The 11,919-nt window shown below is 42.9% G+C and overlaps 1 protein-coding gene across 1 annotated transcript in view; it reads left to right on the forward strand.

Moving 5' to 3' along the window:
* The window catches only part of LOC126183365 (structural maintenance of chromosomes protein 4-like), a 313,166-nt gene extending 305,436 nt beyond the window's left edge, over positions 1-7,730 (forward strand). Inside the window, exon 15 of the mRNA XM_049925284.1 lies at positions 7,113-7,730. Coding sequence (XP_049781241.1) covers positions 7,113-7,730 — 618 coding nt within the window. The remainder of the gene's footprint in view (positions 1-7,112) is intronic.
* The last annotated feature ends 4,189 nt before the right edge of the window (positions 7,731-11,919 follow it).

Genomic DNA, 11,919 nt, shown 5'->3' on the forward strand with positions numbered 1-11,919 from the left:
TCTGGAACCAGCTCAGATATCAACTCTGTCCCAGTACCAGTATCCGGGCTATCAAGGACCATTTGAAACAGTTGTCTACGAGTTTGCCTCAGGAGAGGATACAACAGCCTTATGGTATTATTCCCAATTGAATCAATGCATGCATCCAGGCCAGAAGGGATGCAGTGTCATACTAATAAGTGGCCCCATACCGCCAAGGTCTTTCTAAATTCAACTGGATTCTGTAATCACTGAAGTAACATTACATACCTTCTCATTCCGTGAAGTTTCATTTGATGTCATCCTTCCCATCTCGGTGCTTCACTTTCTTTTGTCAGGCAGTGTCTTAGGGGAGTGGGATGGTTGTTTGGTTCAAAATATTTTTTTTTGTTGCACTTTCTTTGTTACACATATATTTCAGTTTAAATTGATACCAAATTTATTAATTTATGTTGAGTGGTTTTCGTTTTACAAGTGTTTTAGTAAAACCCTGCAATGCACACTTTTCATGAACTCGACCTCCTTTTTACTCACTAGTGACTACTTGTTATAGTACAGCTGTTTCAAAGCTTAGTTGGTAACACTGATGAAATACTGTTGGCAACAATGATGAAAACAGCTGCCAGTTTACTTTGTTGTTTTCAGTTCTTTGTTTGTGGAGATTGAAAGTGAAGTTTGTTTATGATATTCGTAATTCACTGTTTAGATCTCTGCAAATAAGTTTATATTATGTAAAAATGCTGCAAATACAAAACAAGAAAAGAAAATGTGAGTTCAGTGGGGGGAGATGTAACTAAAAACAATTTTTGCATCACTGTGAATCAGAAGTGGAATTTCATTCTGAAGGTGAGCGTAGGCCTAGTGCTAGTACTGAAGCTGCTTGTGCTTCTAAAATAAACTCTTCTTCTAAGAAGCTTACCCATAACTTGGCAAAGTATGAGATATATGGAAAAGAAGAAGGTTGCTATGATATTGTGAATATCAACAGTTTAGGTAGCCTAGTTAGCCAAATTGCGGTGTGCATAAAATGTAAAGGATCCCTTACCATCTCTACTGGAACCAGGCTAGCCTTACAAGAACCGATAGTAAAAATGCACAGTGACTGTTCTGTTGAAATGTCCACTGCTAATTCTCCATGCTTACCAGACTCTAAACAATCAGAAGTGAATGTTCAATTAGCCTATGCATTCCGATGTATTGGAAAAGGTGAAGAAGCAGCAAAAACTTTCTGCAGTGTAATGAACTTGCCAACTCTGCCAGCTTTCAAATATTACAATAAGATGCTTTGAGATGCTGCAAAAGAGGTCTGTGAAGAGAGTATGAATGCTGCTGCTGAAGAAAGTGTTCATGAAAATGATGGTAATAGAGACTTGACAGCAATATTTGATGGATTGTGGCAACATAGGGTCCACACTTCCCTCAATGGAATTGTAACTGCAATAGCAGAAAACACAGGCAAAGTAATTGATGTTAAAATTTTATCCAAGTATTGCAGATGCAAAAATAGAACGACCAACGATCATGATGCTGATTGCCTAGCTAACTTTTCTGCAGTAAGTGGAGGAATGGAGGTAAAAGGAGTTGTGGAAATGTTCCAAGAATCGCTGCCGAAATATGGATTGCGGTGCAAGTATTATTTAGGAGATGGGGCAGTGCTTCTTACCCTAAGGTTTGTGATGCCAAACCATATGGTCCCGACTTCTCAATTGAGAAATTGGAATGTTGCGGTCACGTCCAGAAGTGGATGGGTAGTTGCCTCAGGAAATTGAAACAGAAACTTGGGAAAACAAAACTTTCTGATGGCAAAAACATAAGGGGTCATGGCCACCATACTGGTGAGGCTATAAATCAAATACAACTATATTATGGACTAGATATAAGAAGGAATGCTACAAAAACTCTAAAGGACATGAAGGCAGTGGTCTAGGCAGAATATTTTCATTTGATGGCTACCAACGAAGACACATCTGGACACGGACTATGCCTCAAAGGTGAGACAAGCTGGTGCAAATTCCAAAAAGCCCAAGAGATAAATGAGCCTTATGACCACAATGACCACAGTCATCTTCCTTTCACTGTCATGAAACAAATAAAACCAATATTTAGAGACTTGGCCCATCCTGACCTCTTGTGTAAGTGCCTACATGGTGGAACACAAAATCCATCACAGTCGTTCAACAATGTTGTATGGTCATGGATACGAAAAGCAACTTTTATTTTGATGACTACATTTCAGTTGGGAGTGTATGAAGCTATGACAAGTTTCAATGAAGGAAATTTGGGAAAGTGTAAAATTTTGAGTCATCTAGGCATATCTCCAGGCAAGAATTGTGTCAAGTTTTTGAAAGAGCGTGACAAACTTTGGATTAAAAAAGCGGAAAAAGCTGTCACAGAAATTGAGAAAAAATGTCGCCAGGCCACACAGCAAGCAAGAAGAAAGATTGAGGACCAGTTTGAAGAACTAGAAGATCCAGATAGACCTTCATATGAAGCTGGAATGTACTAAAGTAAGAATAAAATCGTTGTTTAAGGGGCTCCGGAAAGGCTCAAAATTATGAAAAGTTCAATTTTTACTTTTTTGCGTTTTCGGAATCTACAGACTATTACCTTTTAATAGATATATAATTTATTCAATTCCGAAGACTACAACTATTTTTAATTTTTTTTTTGAAATGTGTTCTACATGGGCGTGACCCACTGTGGCGCTGTTAAACTGCTGTCAAATGGTGTTATTATTAACGTCCGTGTTCATCAGGTACATTTTAGTGATGTGAGATAAAGTATGTGTTGTGGCTAACCTATTTTCAGAGACTTAGCAGCACCTGAACTGTTGAAAAAGTGTATTCACGGAAAAAACTCAAAACCCCAATGAAAGTGTAAATAGTGTTATATGTTCGAGACTCCCCAAGACTGTATTTGTTGGAATAGAAACACTTCACTTTGGTGTGTATGATGCTGTTGCGACTTTCAATGATGGCAACTTTGTAAGGTGCAAGGTATATAGAAATATGGGAATGAAGATAGGTTGTAACATGGTACGAGCGATGCTTGCTTTAGACAAGGAATGCCTTCGGGCTGCAGACAGGGCTGTAAAGAGTCTAGAAATACAAGCAAGAGTAAACAGGAGGAGGAACAAGAGGAAGCTGGAGGAAGAGTTTGCAGAGGATGAAGATAATCCATCCTATGGACCTGGAATGCACTAAAAGGTTAATCCAATCTTTGTCGCTCGATTCCCAAAACTTTTATTTTCTCATACTAATTACATGTTTTCTAAGGATCTTCCAAACATATTTGTTTCAAACTTTCAGTAAATGTTACACAGTACCTTCTGCATAATTTAACACAGCCTTTTTCCAAAAAAACTGTATATTTTTGAATATATAAATAAAAAAATTGCAAAAAAGTGTTGTGAATTTTCATTACAATTGAAAAAAAATCATCTTTAATAACTGAACTAAAATTTTGTAAAATCCCTGTGTTAAGTTGTAGCCCATATTCCAATAAATAATCTGTAAAAAGTTCTACTTCCTACCTCAAATACTTTGTGAGGAAAGATGTAATTTATAAGCATTATTTTAACATTGCAAGTATAGGGCGTTGCGGAGCCCCTTAATAGTCTTATCTTTATTTGCGTTTCCCCGACAACAGTGTTTTTCAATGGTTAGGAACATTTTTCTTGGCTACTATTAATGTTATCAACATGATTTTTTAAAAATTGTTCCGTATTTGTTGGTAGTTGATTTAAACTGTGGAAATATGAATATCTTTTAAGAACTATGGTATAAATTTAATAAAAGTAAAAAAAAAAAATGCAAATTTTATGGCTACTTTAAAAAAAATCTTTTTTAAATATTAATTATTATTTTTTAAGACTTATTAGTTTAAAATGAAGATAAAGATATAAGGAACACAACAAAAAAAATCATTATAATATGTCAATTGGTTAGGGAGAAAAATGTTACAAAAGTCATATAATTTAACATGGCCGACATGGAACCATCCGACTCCCTTTAAAAGAGATGGGACAATTTTGCTGCCTAGGTCTGGTTTTCCTTAAGAAGCTAACAGCATGTTTACCATATATATGACAGTTGATTGTTGACTATATGAAAAAAATAAACACTCTCCAATGCCTCAATGGCATCTTCAGGGGAGTTCATCATATAATTCTTTTACAACCCCAAAAATCCTTAACCTCAGCTTGTTCACCATAGTGGCATGAGACTGACAAATGGAGCCTTCCGTCCAAATCCCATTGCCCAGCCTTCTGGTAGAAGTGGGTACACCACTGCTGCAAATCAGCCAGCAGCACTTTCTCTTAATTGTGCAATAACAATTCAGCAGATGTCTAGCCATCTATGCCATGCTACCCAGTTCTATTTGGCAATCTGAAGCCTAGACTTAACATGAACTGCTTAAAGTCTAATAGACAAGCTGGAGTTTGACTGGAGTAGTGAAAGGAATGATCTTCACCCCTCCTCCTTAACCACTATCTCCCCACTCTCTGCCGTCTCCCCCCCCCACTCTCTGCCGTCTCCCCCCCCCACTCTCTGCCGTCTCCCCCCCCACTCTCTGCCGTCTCCCCCCCCACTCTCTGCCGTCTCCCCCCCACTCTCTGCCGTCTCCCCCCCACTCTCTGCCGTCTCCCCCCCACTCTCTGCCGTCTCCCCCCCCACTCTCTGCCGTCTCCCCCCCACTCTCTGCCGTCTCCCCCCCCCCACTCTCTGCCGTCTCCCCCCCCACTCTCTGCCGTCTCCCCCCCCACTCTCTGCCGTCTCCCCCCCCACTCTCTGCCGTCTCCCCCCCCCACTCTCTGCCGTCTCCCCCCCCCACTCTCTGCCGTCTCCCCCCCCCACTCTCTGCCGTCTCCCCCCCACTCTCTGCCGTCTCCCCCCCCACTCTCTGCCTTCTCCCCCCCCACTCTCTGCCGTCTTCCCCCCCACTCTCTGCCGTCTTCCTCCCCACTCTCTGCCGTCTTCCTCCCCACTCTCTGCCGTCTTCCCCCCCCCACTCTCTGCCGTCTTCCCCCCCCCACTCTCTGCCGTCTTCCCCCCCCCACTCTCTGCCGTCTTCCCCCCCACTCTCTGCCGTCTTCCCCCCCCCACTCTCTGCCGTCTTCCCCCCCACTCTCTGCCGTCTTCCCCCCCACTCTCTGCCGTCTTCCCCCCCACTCTCTGCCGTCTCCCCCCCCCACTCTCTGCCGTCTCCCCCCCCACTCTCTGCCGTCTCCCCCCCGTCTCTCTGCCGTCTCCCCCCCGTCTCTCTGCCGTCTCCCCCCCGGTCTCTGCCGTCTCACCCCCCGTCTCTGCCGTCTCACCCCCCGTCTCTGCCGTCTCACCCCCCCGTCTCTGCCGTCTCACCCCCCCGTCTCTGCCGTCTCACCCCCCCGTCTCTGCCGTCTCACCCCCCCCGTCTCTGCCGTCTCACCCCCCCCGTCTCTGCCGTCTCACCCCCCCGTCTCTGCCGTCTCACCCCCCCGTCTCTGCCGTCTCCCCCCGTCTCTGCCGTCTCCCCCCCGTCTCTGCCGTCTCCCCCCCGTCTCTGCCGTCTCCCCCCCGTCTCTGCCGTCTCCCCCCCGTCTCTGCCGTAACCCCCCCCGTCTCTGCCGTCTCCCCCCCCCCGTCTCTGCCGTCTCCCCCCCCGTCTCTGCCGTCTCCCCCCCGTCTCTGCCGTCTCCCCCCCGTCTCTGCCGTCTCCCCCCCCGTCTCTGCCGTCCCCCCCCCCGTCTCTGCCGTCTCCCCCCCGTCTCTGCCGTCTCCCCCCCGTCTCTGCCGTCTCCCCCCCGTCTCTGCCGTCTCCCCCCCGTCTCTGCCGTCTCCCCCCGTCTCTGCCGTCTCCCCCCCCCGTCTCTGCCGTCTCCCCCCCCCGTCTCTGCCGTCTCCCCCCCCGTCTCTGCCGTCTCCCCCCCCCGTCTCTGCCGTCTCCCCCCCCGTCTCTGCCGTCTCCCCCCCCGTCTCTGCCGTCTCCCCCCCGTCTCTGCCGTCTCCCCCCCGTCTCTGCCGTCTCCCCCACCGTCTCTGCCGTCTCCCCCCCCGTCTCTGCCGTCTCCCCCACCGTCTCTGCCGTCTCCCCCACCGTCTCTGCCGTCTCCCCCACCGTCTCTGCCGTCTCCCCCACCGTCTCTGCCGTCTCCCCCCCGTCTCCCCCCCGTCCCCCCGTCACCCCCTCGTCACCCCCCGTCTCCCCCCGTCTCCCCCCCGTCTCCCCCCCGTCTCCCCCCGTCTCCCCCCCGTCTCCCCCCCCGTCTCCCCCCCCGTCTCCCCCCCGTCTCCCCCCCGTCTCCCCCCCGTCTCCCCCCGTCTCCCCCTCCGTCTCCCCCCCGTCTCCCCCCTCCGTCTCCCCCCGTCTGCCCCCTCCGTCTCCCCCCGTCTGCCCCCTCCGTCTCCCCATCTATCCCTCTACCCTTGTCACCTAAGAAGCCCTTATTTCAGGCTGCTCCTTCTCAACACCCACCTTACTCTCTGCCCTAGTGGCCACCTCTTTGTTTACTGTGGGACCATCCAGCAAACTGACATACTCTCCTGCTTTTTACAGTACCCATAACCTAACTCTACCATCCCTTTTGTCTTACTGTGCTCCCATCCACCCCCAGTAGCTGAGTGGTTAGTGTGACAGAATGTTAGTCCTAAGGACCTGTGTTTGATTCCCAGCTGGAGATTCTCTCTGCTCACGGACTGGGTGTTGTGTCGTCCTAATCATCATTTCACCCCCATTGACGCACAAGTCACCGAAGTGGCATGAAATTGGAAGACTTGCATCTGGTGAATGATCCACCCAACAGGAGCCCCTAGTCACACGACAATTACATTAGTTTTACTGTGCTCCCTTTCTTAACCAAAATTTATTTTGTTCTTTTTGTACTCTGTCCTACATCAGTTCCCTTTCATTCCTGATCAGTCATCATCTGATGTATACTCCATTTCACACTCTTCCTCATCACATCCTGCTTTCCCATTGTCTCTGTTTTGTATTTGTTTACCATCTATATTGTTTCTCATAAAAAGGAATATTTTGTTTAATGTATTTATTTTATATATTTTTTCACACTGTCTTGTTTAAAAATAAATTTACTAATCCATATTACTTGCTCATTGATGACAACAATTTTTCTTGTCTTCTCTTTACTTTTTTAGAACCGTTGCAAGAATGCACAATTCATTGTCATCTCCTTAAGATCCAATATGTTTGAACTTGCTGATCGTACTGTCGGAATTTTTAAAGTACATGACTGCACAGAAAGCATGACAATTAACCCAAAAACATATGCCAAAGTCTCTCCAGAACAACAAAAATTACTGGAAAGTGATCTCGAGTATGAAATACTAGAGGACATACAGGATGAAATTAGTGATGATAATTTGCTTCCATTACCAAACAACAAGGACACAATGAGAAGGAGGGGGAAGAGAAGGATTAAAATAAAGGAAATTGGGGAACATGGATCAGCATATTCACTCATGAATATACTTCAATCTGCTTTTACAGCAATGATGGGAAATGTTGAAACTAGTTCACCCATAGTTGAAACCAGAGAAGAGATTGAAGAACGCATTAGAAGGAAGAGACTAATTTATGACCATCTGGATCAAAAGAAATATGCTGATCTGATGAAAGAATTTGTGGTTAAGAAAGATGGGCCAGCTGGGGAGAAAGGATCTATCAGTGAAACTGACAAGAAATTTGATAATGACTTGGCAGATACTAAGAAAGATTTTCAAACTGAAGCAGACACTGCCTCTCCTGAGAACTAGATGATGATTCAGCATCAAGTATTTCAAAAGAATTAAATTATTTGTTTACATTAGCAAATAAGGTTATTACATAATGATGTGAAAAATAGCATATGTATGTATTCTCAGTACCACTACTACACAGTTCACTTTTGTGTTTTGAGCTCAAGTGGTAACACAGTACATTTTTGTGCCCTAAACCATTGTATCTTATGTAATTGAGAATGGTTGAATAAAAATCATTTGGACTCAAAATGTGTACTGAATAAAATACACAAGTCCTTTTGGCTGTATTATAGGAGGTGCATGTTATTAAAACAGGCACTTTAGCATTATTTGTGGGAGATTATTCTCTATGTTGTTTTCAGAAAACTTAATTGAACACTAAAAGAACTGAGCTGTTGTAAATCTCCTAGCAAGTAACAGACCCAAACTTCTTGATTCAGTTAATGTAGAGGAGGGACTCACTGACCATTATGCTCTTATAGCATCAGTGACGTCAAGCATGAAAAGGAAGGTTAAAAAATTGTAGGGCATATTTTTGCTTAGTAAATGTGACAGGAAACATATATCAGTTTATCTGAGATGTTTTAATCATTCATTTTCCTCTGGGCACATGGAATATCAATAGATAAGTTTAAAAAATATTCCAGAATACACTTTAAATATGTGTGTGCTAAGGAAGATGTGAGGATGGGAAAGTCCCACCATAGTTCAGTACCAGACTTATGAAGGTCTCTCCAGTTTCATAAATACTCACATATTTAAACAAAATTAACAGCTAGTTAACAAACAAAGTCTGCATTAAGCCAAAGTGAGCATAATGGACTACTGGCTACTGCCCTGACAAAAATTCTGACGATTTTTAATCTTTCGGATGGGAAGGGTGCCACAAATAAATTGTATTGTCTCCTGAGGCAAGCTAGCCCACAACTCCTGTAACTTGCTCTTGATGTTTGAGTTGGTCCTACACATGTTCTATCATGGTCAGATCTTGGTACCTTGCTGGCCACATGAGTACCTCAACATCATGCATACAGTTCACTTAGACACATGGCTTGTGTGGACAAACTTTGTCCTATTAAAAAATGGCACCATGATACCGTAGCATTAGGCGTAGCACATGTGGACACACATTGTCCCTGATGTTCCACAGCACAATCAGGTTCCCTCAGTCACTACCAGCCATGAACTGAAGCCATACTTGATGGCTACCCAAACTATGACACAACAAGTGACACTGCTGTGCCTCCAAATCATTGGAAGAATGACACTCTTCAGGTTATTGTCTTACTCACCAACAATGGCCATCTGAGTTAGTGCAGAGTCACAATTAATCACTCAACACATTGTGATGCCCTACATCAGCAGTCCATGCTTTCTGGTCATAGTGCCATTTCAAAAGCAGCCATTTGCGTTGTGATGTTAACAGCAGCCTATGTATGGATGGTAATACCTCAGTCCAGCTGCTATTAATCTCTGATAATGATATGGAATGCCACAGAATTTTGTAAGGATTCCATTACTTGATCTCAGATGGCAGGCACAGATGTGACACGTTTATGACATGCTTGGTGCACAATTCAGTGATCCTCCTCCTGTGGTGGTCATATGTGGTCAACTAGAACATGATTGCTTGCCGTCATGTTCCGATACAGTCCAACATCAGGCCTCTGTACATCCAAATGCCTCATAAATAAGGGTATTGCACTATTAGATCAGCTCGCCAAATGGGGACCCTCAATGAGGATCCTTTCAAACTCTGTCAGATGCTGATAATACTGTCTCACATGAGCACAGGATATCTCCATGTCCTTCACAGTAATCATGCAAAATCTGATTCTCTTTATGCCCCTTATATATCATACCAGGCCTGGTGAGAACACTAAACATGAACAGCACTCATGTGCTCAGGTGGCCATTATACCTCTCAGAGATAATTGCAACTCTAAATCGTTTACATGCCCATCAGTGGTGTGTACATGCACGAAGGTACATCAACATTGGTAATGTATTCTGGGTGCTTTTTTTTGTCAGGCTGTGTATGTAAACTATTACTTTTTCATAATAAACAGCAGCAATAAACTATTATTGTTTGATAATGAACAGCAGCCTGCTACATTGACATTGGTGGTGCTACCTTAATAACAAATCGTTGGTCATCTGTGGAGTAAAATTTTGTTTACAGATTGGTTCACTGGCACAGATGAAGAATTACTTGCTACATTACTTGCTATAAAAACTATTAGGCATGCAGTAGCAGAATGTTACACCATAAAAGCTGGAAAAAAAGAGGGAAGTTTCACACAGGGCATCATCCTACATGGAAGGAATCTATCACTGTTCATAATCTCTTATGAGAAACTGGGTTGTTCAGGCCACAGAGAGAAATATTCTGACAGTAAATTTTCAAAACATGATACTGGAATATGTGGGAGAAGATTCATCAACAAACACCCATACACTTGTTCATGAATTGTGTAGCTCAAAGAACGAAGTGTTGAGAGCACTAGTGGAGCAGCAGTTACTCAAATAATCTTAGCAAGCAAGAGAGCCAAATGGTTTGGATTCAGAATTCAGTTCTGTAAACAGGTTACCTAATGCAGTACTCTAGTGTCAAAATACAGTTACTAAGTAGGTTTGAGAGAAAGCTGCAAAATTTTGTGCACTCCTGTAATGCACACATGCAGACTGGTGGTCCTCGCTTTAGACGCTTGCTATTAGCTTTGCTTGTTGCACCAAACTGTGAGTTGAGTTGTTTATTTCAGTAAAGAACTAATCAGTCATTTCTGACATTTAGTTCCTCATATCAAAGCACTCAGGTTAGTATCCTCTACCATGTATACAATTTTGGTAGTGCACAAAAGAATTTACTTCCCTTCTGGGAGCAGCTTATTGTAGGTGACTGGAGAAAGCAAGTTTTCCATGCAAATCAAAAGAGGAGCAAGTCATTCCAATTCCAAAAACTGGTACTAGAACAGATGCACATATGGGCCAATATCACTTGTATCAATCTGTTGTTGCAGGATTGTGAAGCACAATTTAAGCTCACGTATTATGATATATATATGGAAAATAAAAATCTCCTCTGCAGGAACTAAAATGTATCCTGCAAACAGTGATCTTATGAAATTCAGCTCATTTCATTCATCCATAAGATTCAGAAGATGAATGTCAAGCTAATGCAATGTTCCTTGATTTCAACAAGACAGTCATCAGTTTTGCACTGCTACCTAGTGACCCAGTTTCAAGCTTATGGAATATCTTATCTACTTTGTTTTGATTCAGAACTTTCTAAAGATAGAAAACATGTTGTTCTTAAGAGTTGTAAATTGACAGACATCAGAAAATAATTTTTTAACCTTTTTGAGAGTATTATACAGTCATTAGTGTTCATAATGTATACAAATGTTGCAAGGACTAGCAGCCATCAACCTAAGTAAATGTAACAAATTATCATTGAATAAACAATACAAAAAAACGGACTTTTCCAATATCCTGGATTTTGGTCAGTTGGCATTTCCTGTTACCATGAGGTGACATTTTTTTAAATTTCTCGCAGTGAAAATTAACCTGACAGAATATTTCAAATAATGCTCATTTATTGTTCCCTCTTAGTAGCACATTTTTAATTAGATAACATGATTCAGTCACTGTGGACCATCTTCAGATCTAACTAGTTGTGCCTTATGTAATTAGAACCACATATCGGAATACTCTGATATGGAGCTCTGAGTAGAAAAGATGGGTTGCTGATGCAACTGCTTCAATCTGAAGATAATCCAGAGAGACTCAGACATAATAATCAAATTAAAAATGTTGAACTGAGATGGAACAATAAATGAGAGTTATTTTAAATACTGATACAGTTGCTGAATCTCTCAAGACAATTGTCAGCTACAGTGAAAGAATATTGCTCAAGACAAACAATGTAAAGAAGCTGTAAATACTGTCCGACTGCAAAAGATTCATATACACAAAAACTGATATTAGTCTTGATCAAAGTATTTATTAATTTTATTCTGCCTTGTGCATTCCAGCCTTATTCCATTCTCAAAGGCTCAAAATATATATAATGCATTAATGTGTAAAATCTATATGTGATTTGTTGAAGAGGGATGAAAAGTACGTGGTTCACTTTATACGATGACATTTGAGTGTATTAAAAATCCCCAAAACATCTCATAAAGTGTTTATGCATTATATACGA

This window comes from Schistocerca cancellata, chromosome 4 (assembly GCF_023864275.1).
Source record: "Schistocerca cancellata isolate TAMUIC-IGC-003103 chromosome 4, iqSchCanc2.1, whole genome shotgun sequence".
NCBI classification, from domain to species: Eukaryota; Metazoa; Arthropoda; class Insecta; order Orthoptera; family Acrididae; genus Schistocerca; species Schistocerca cancellata.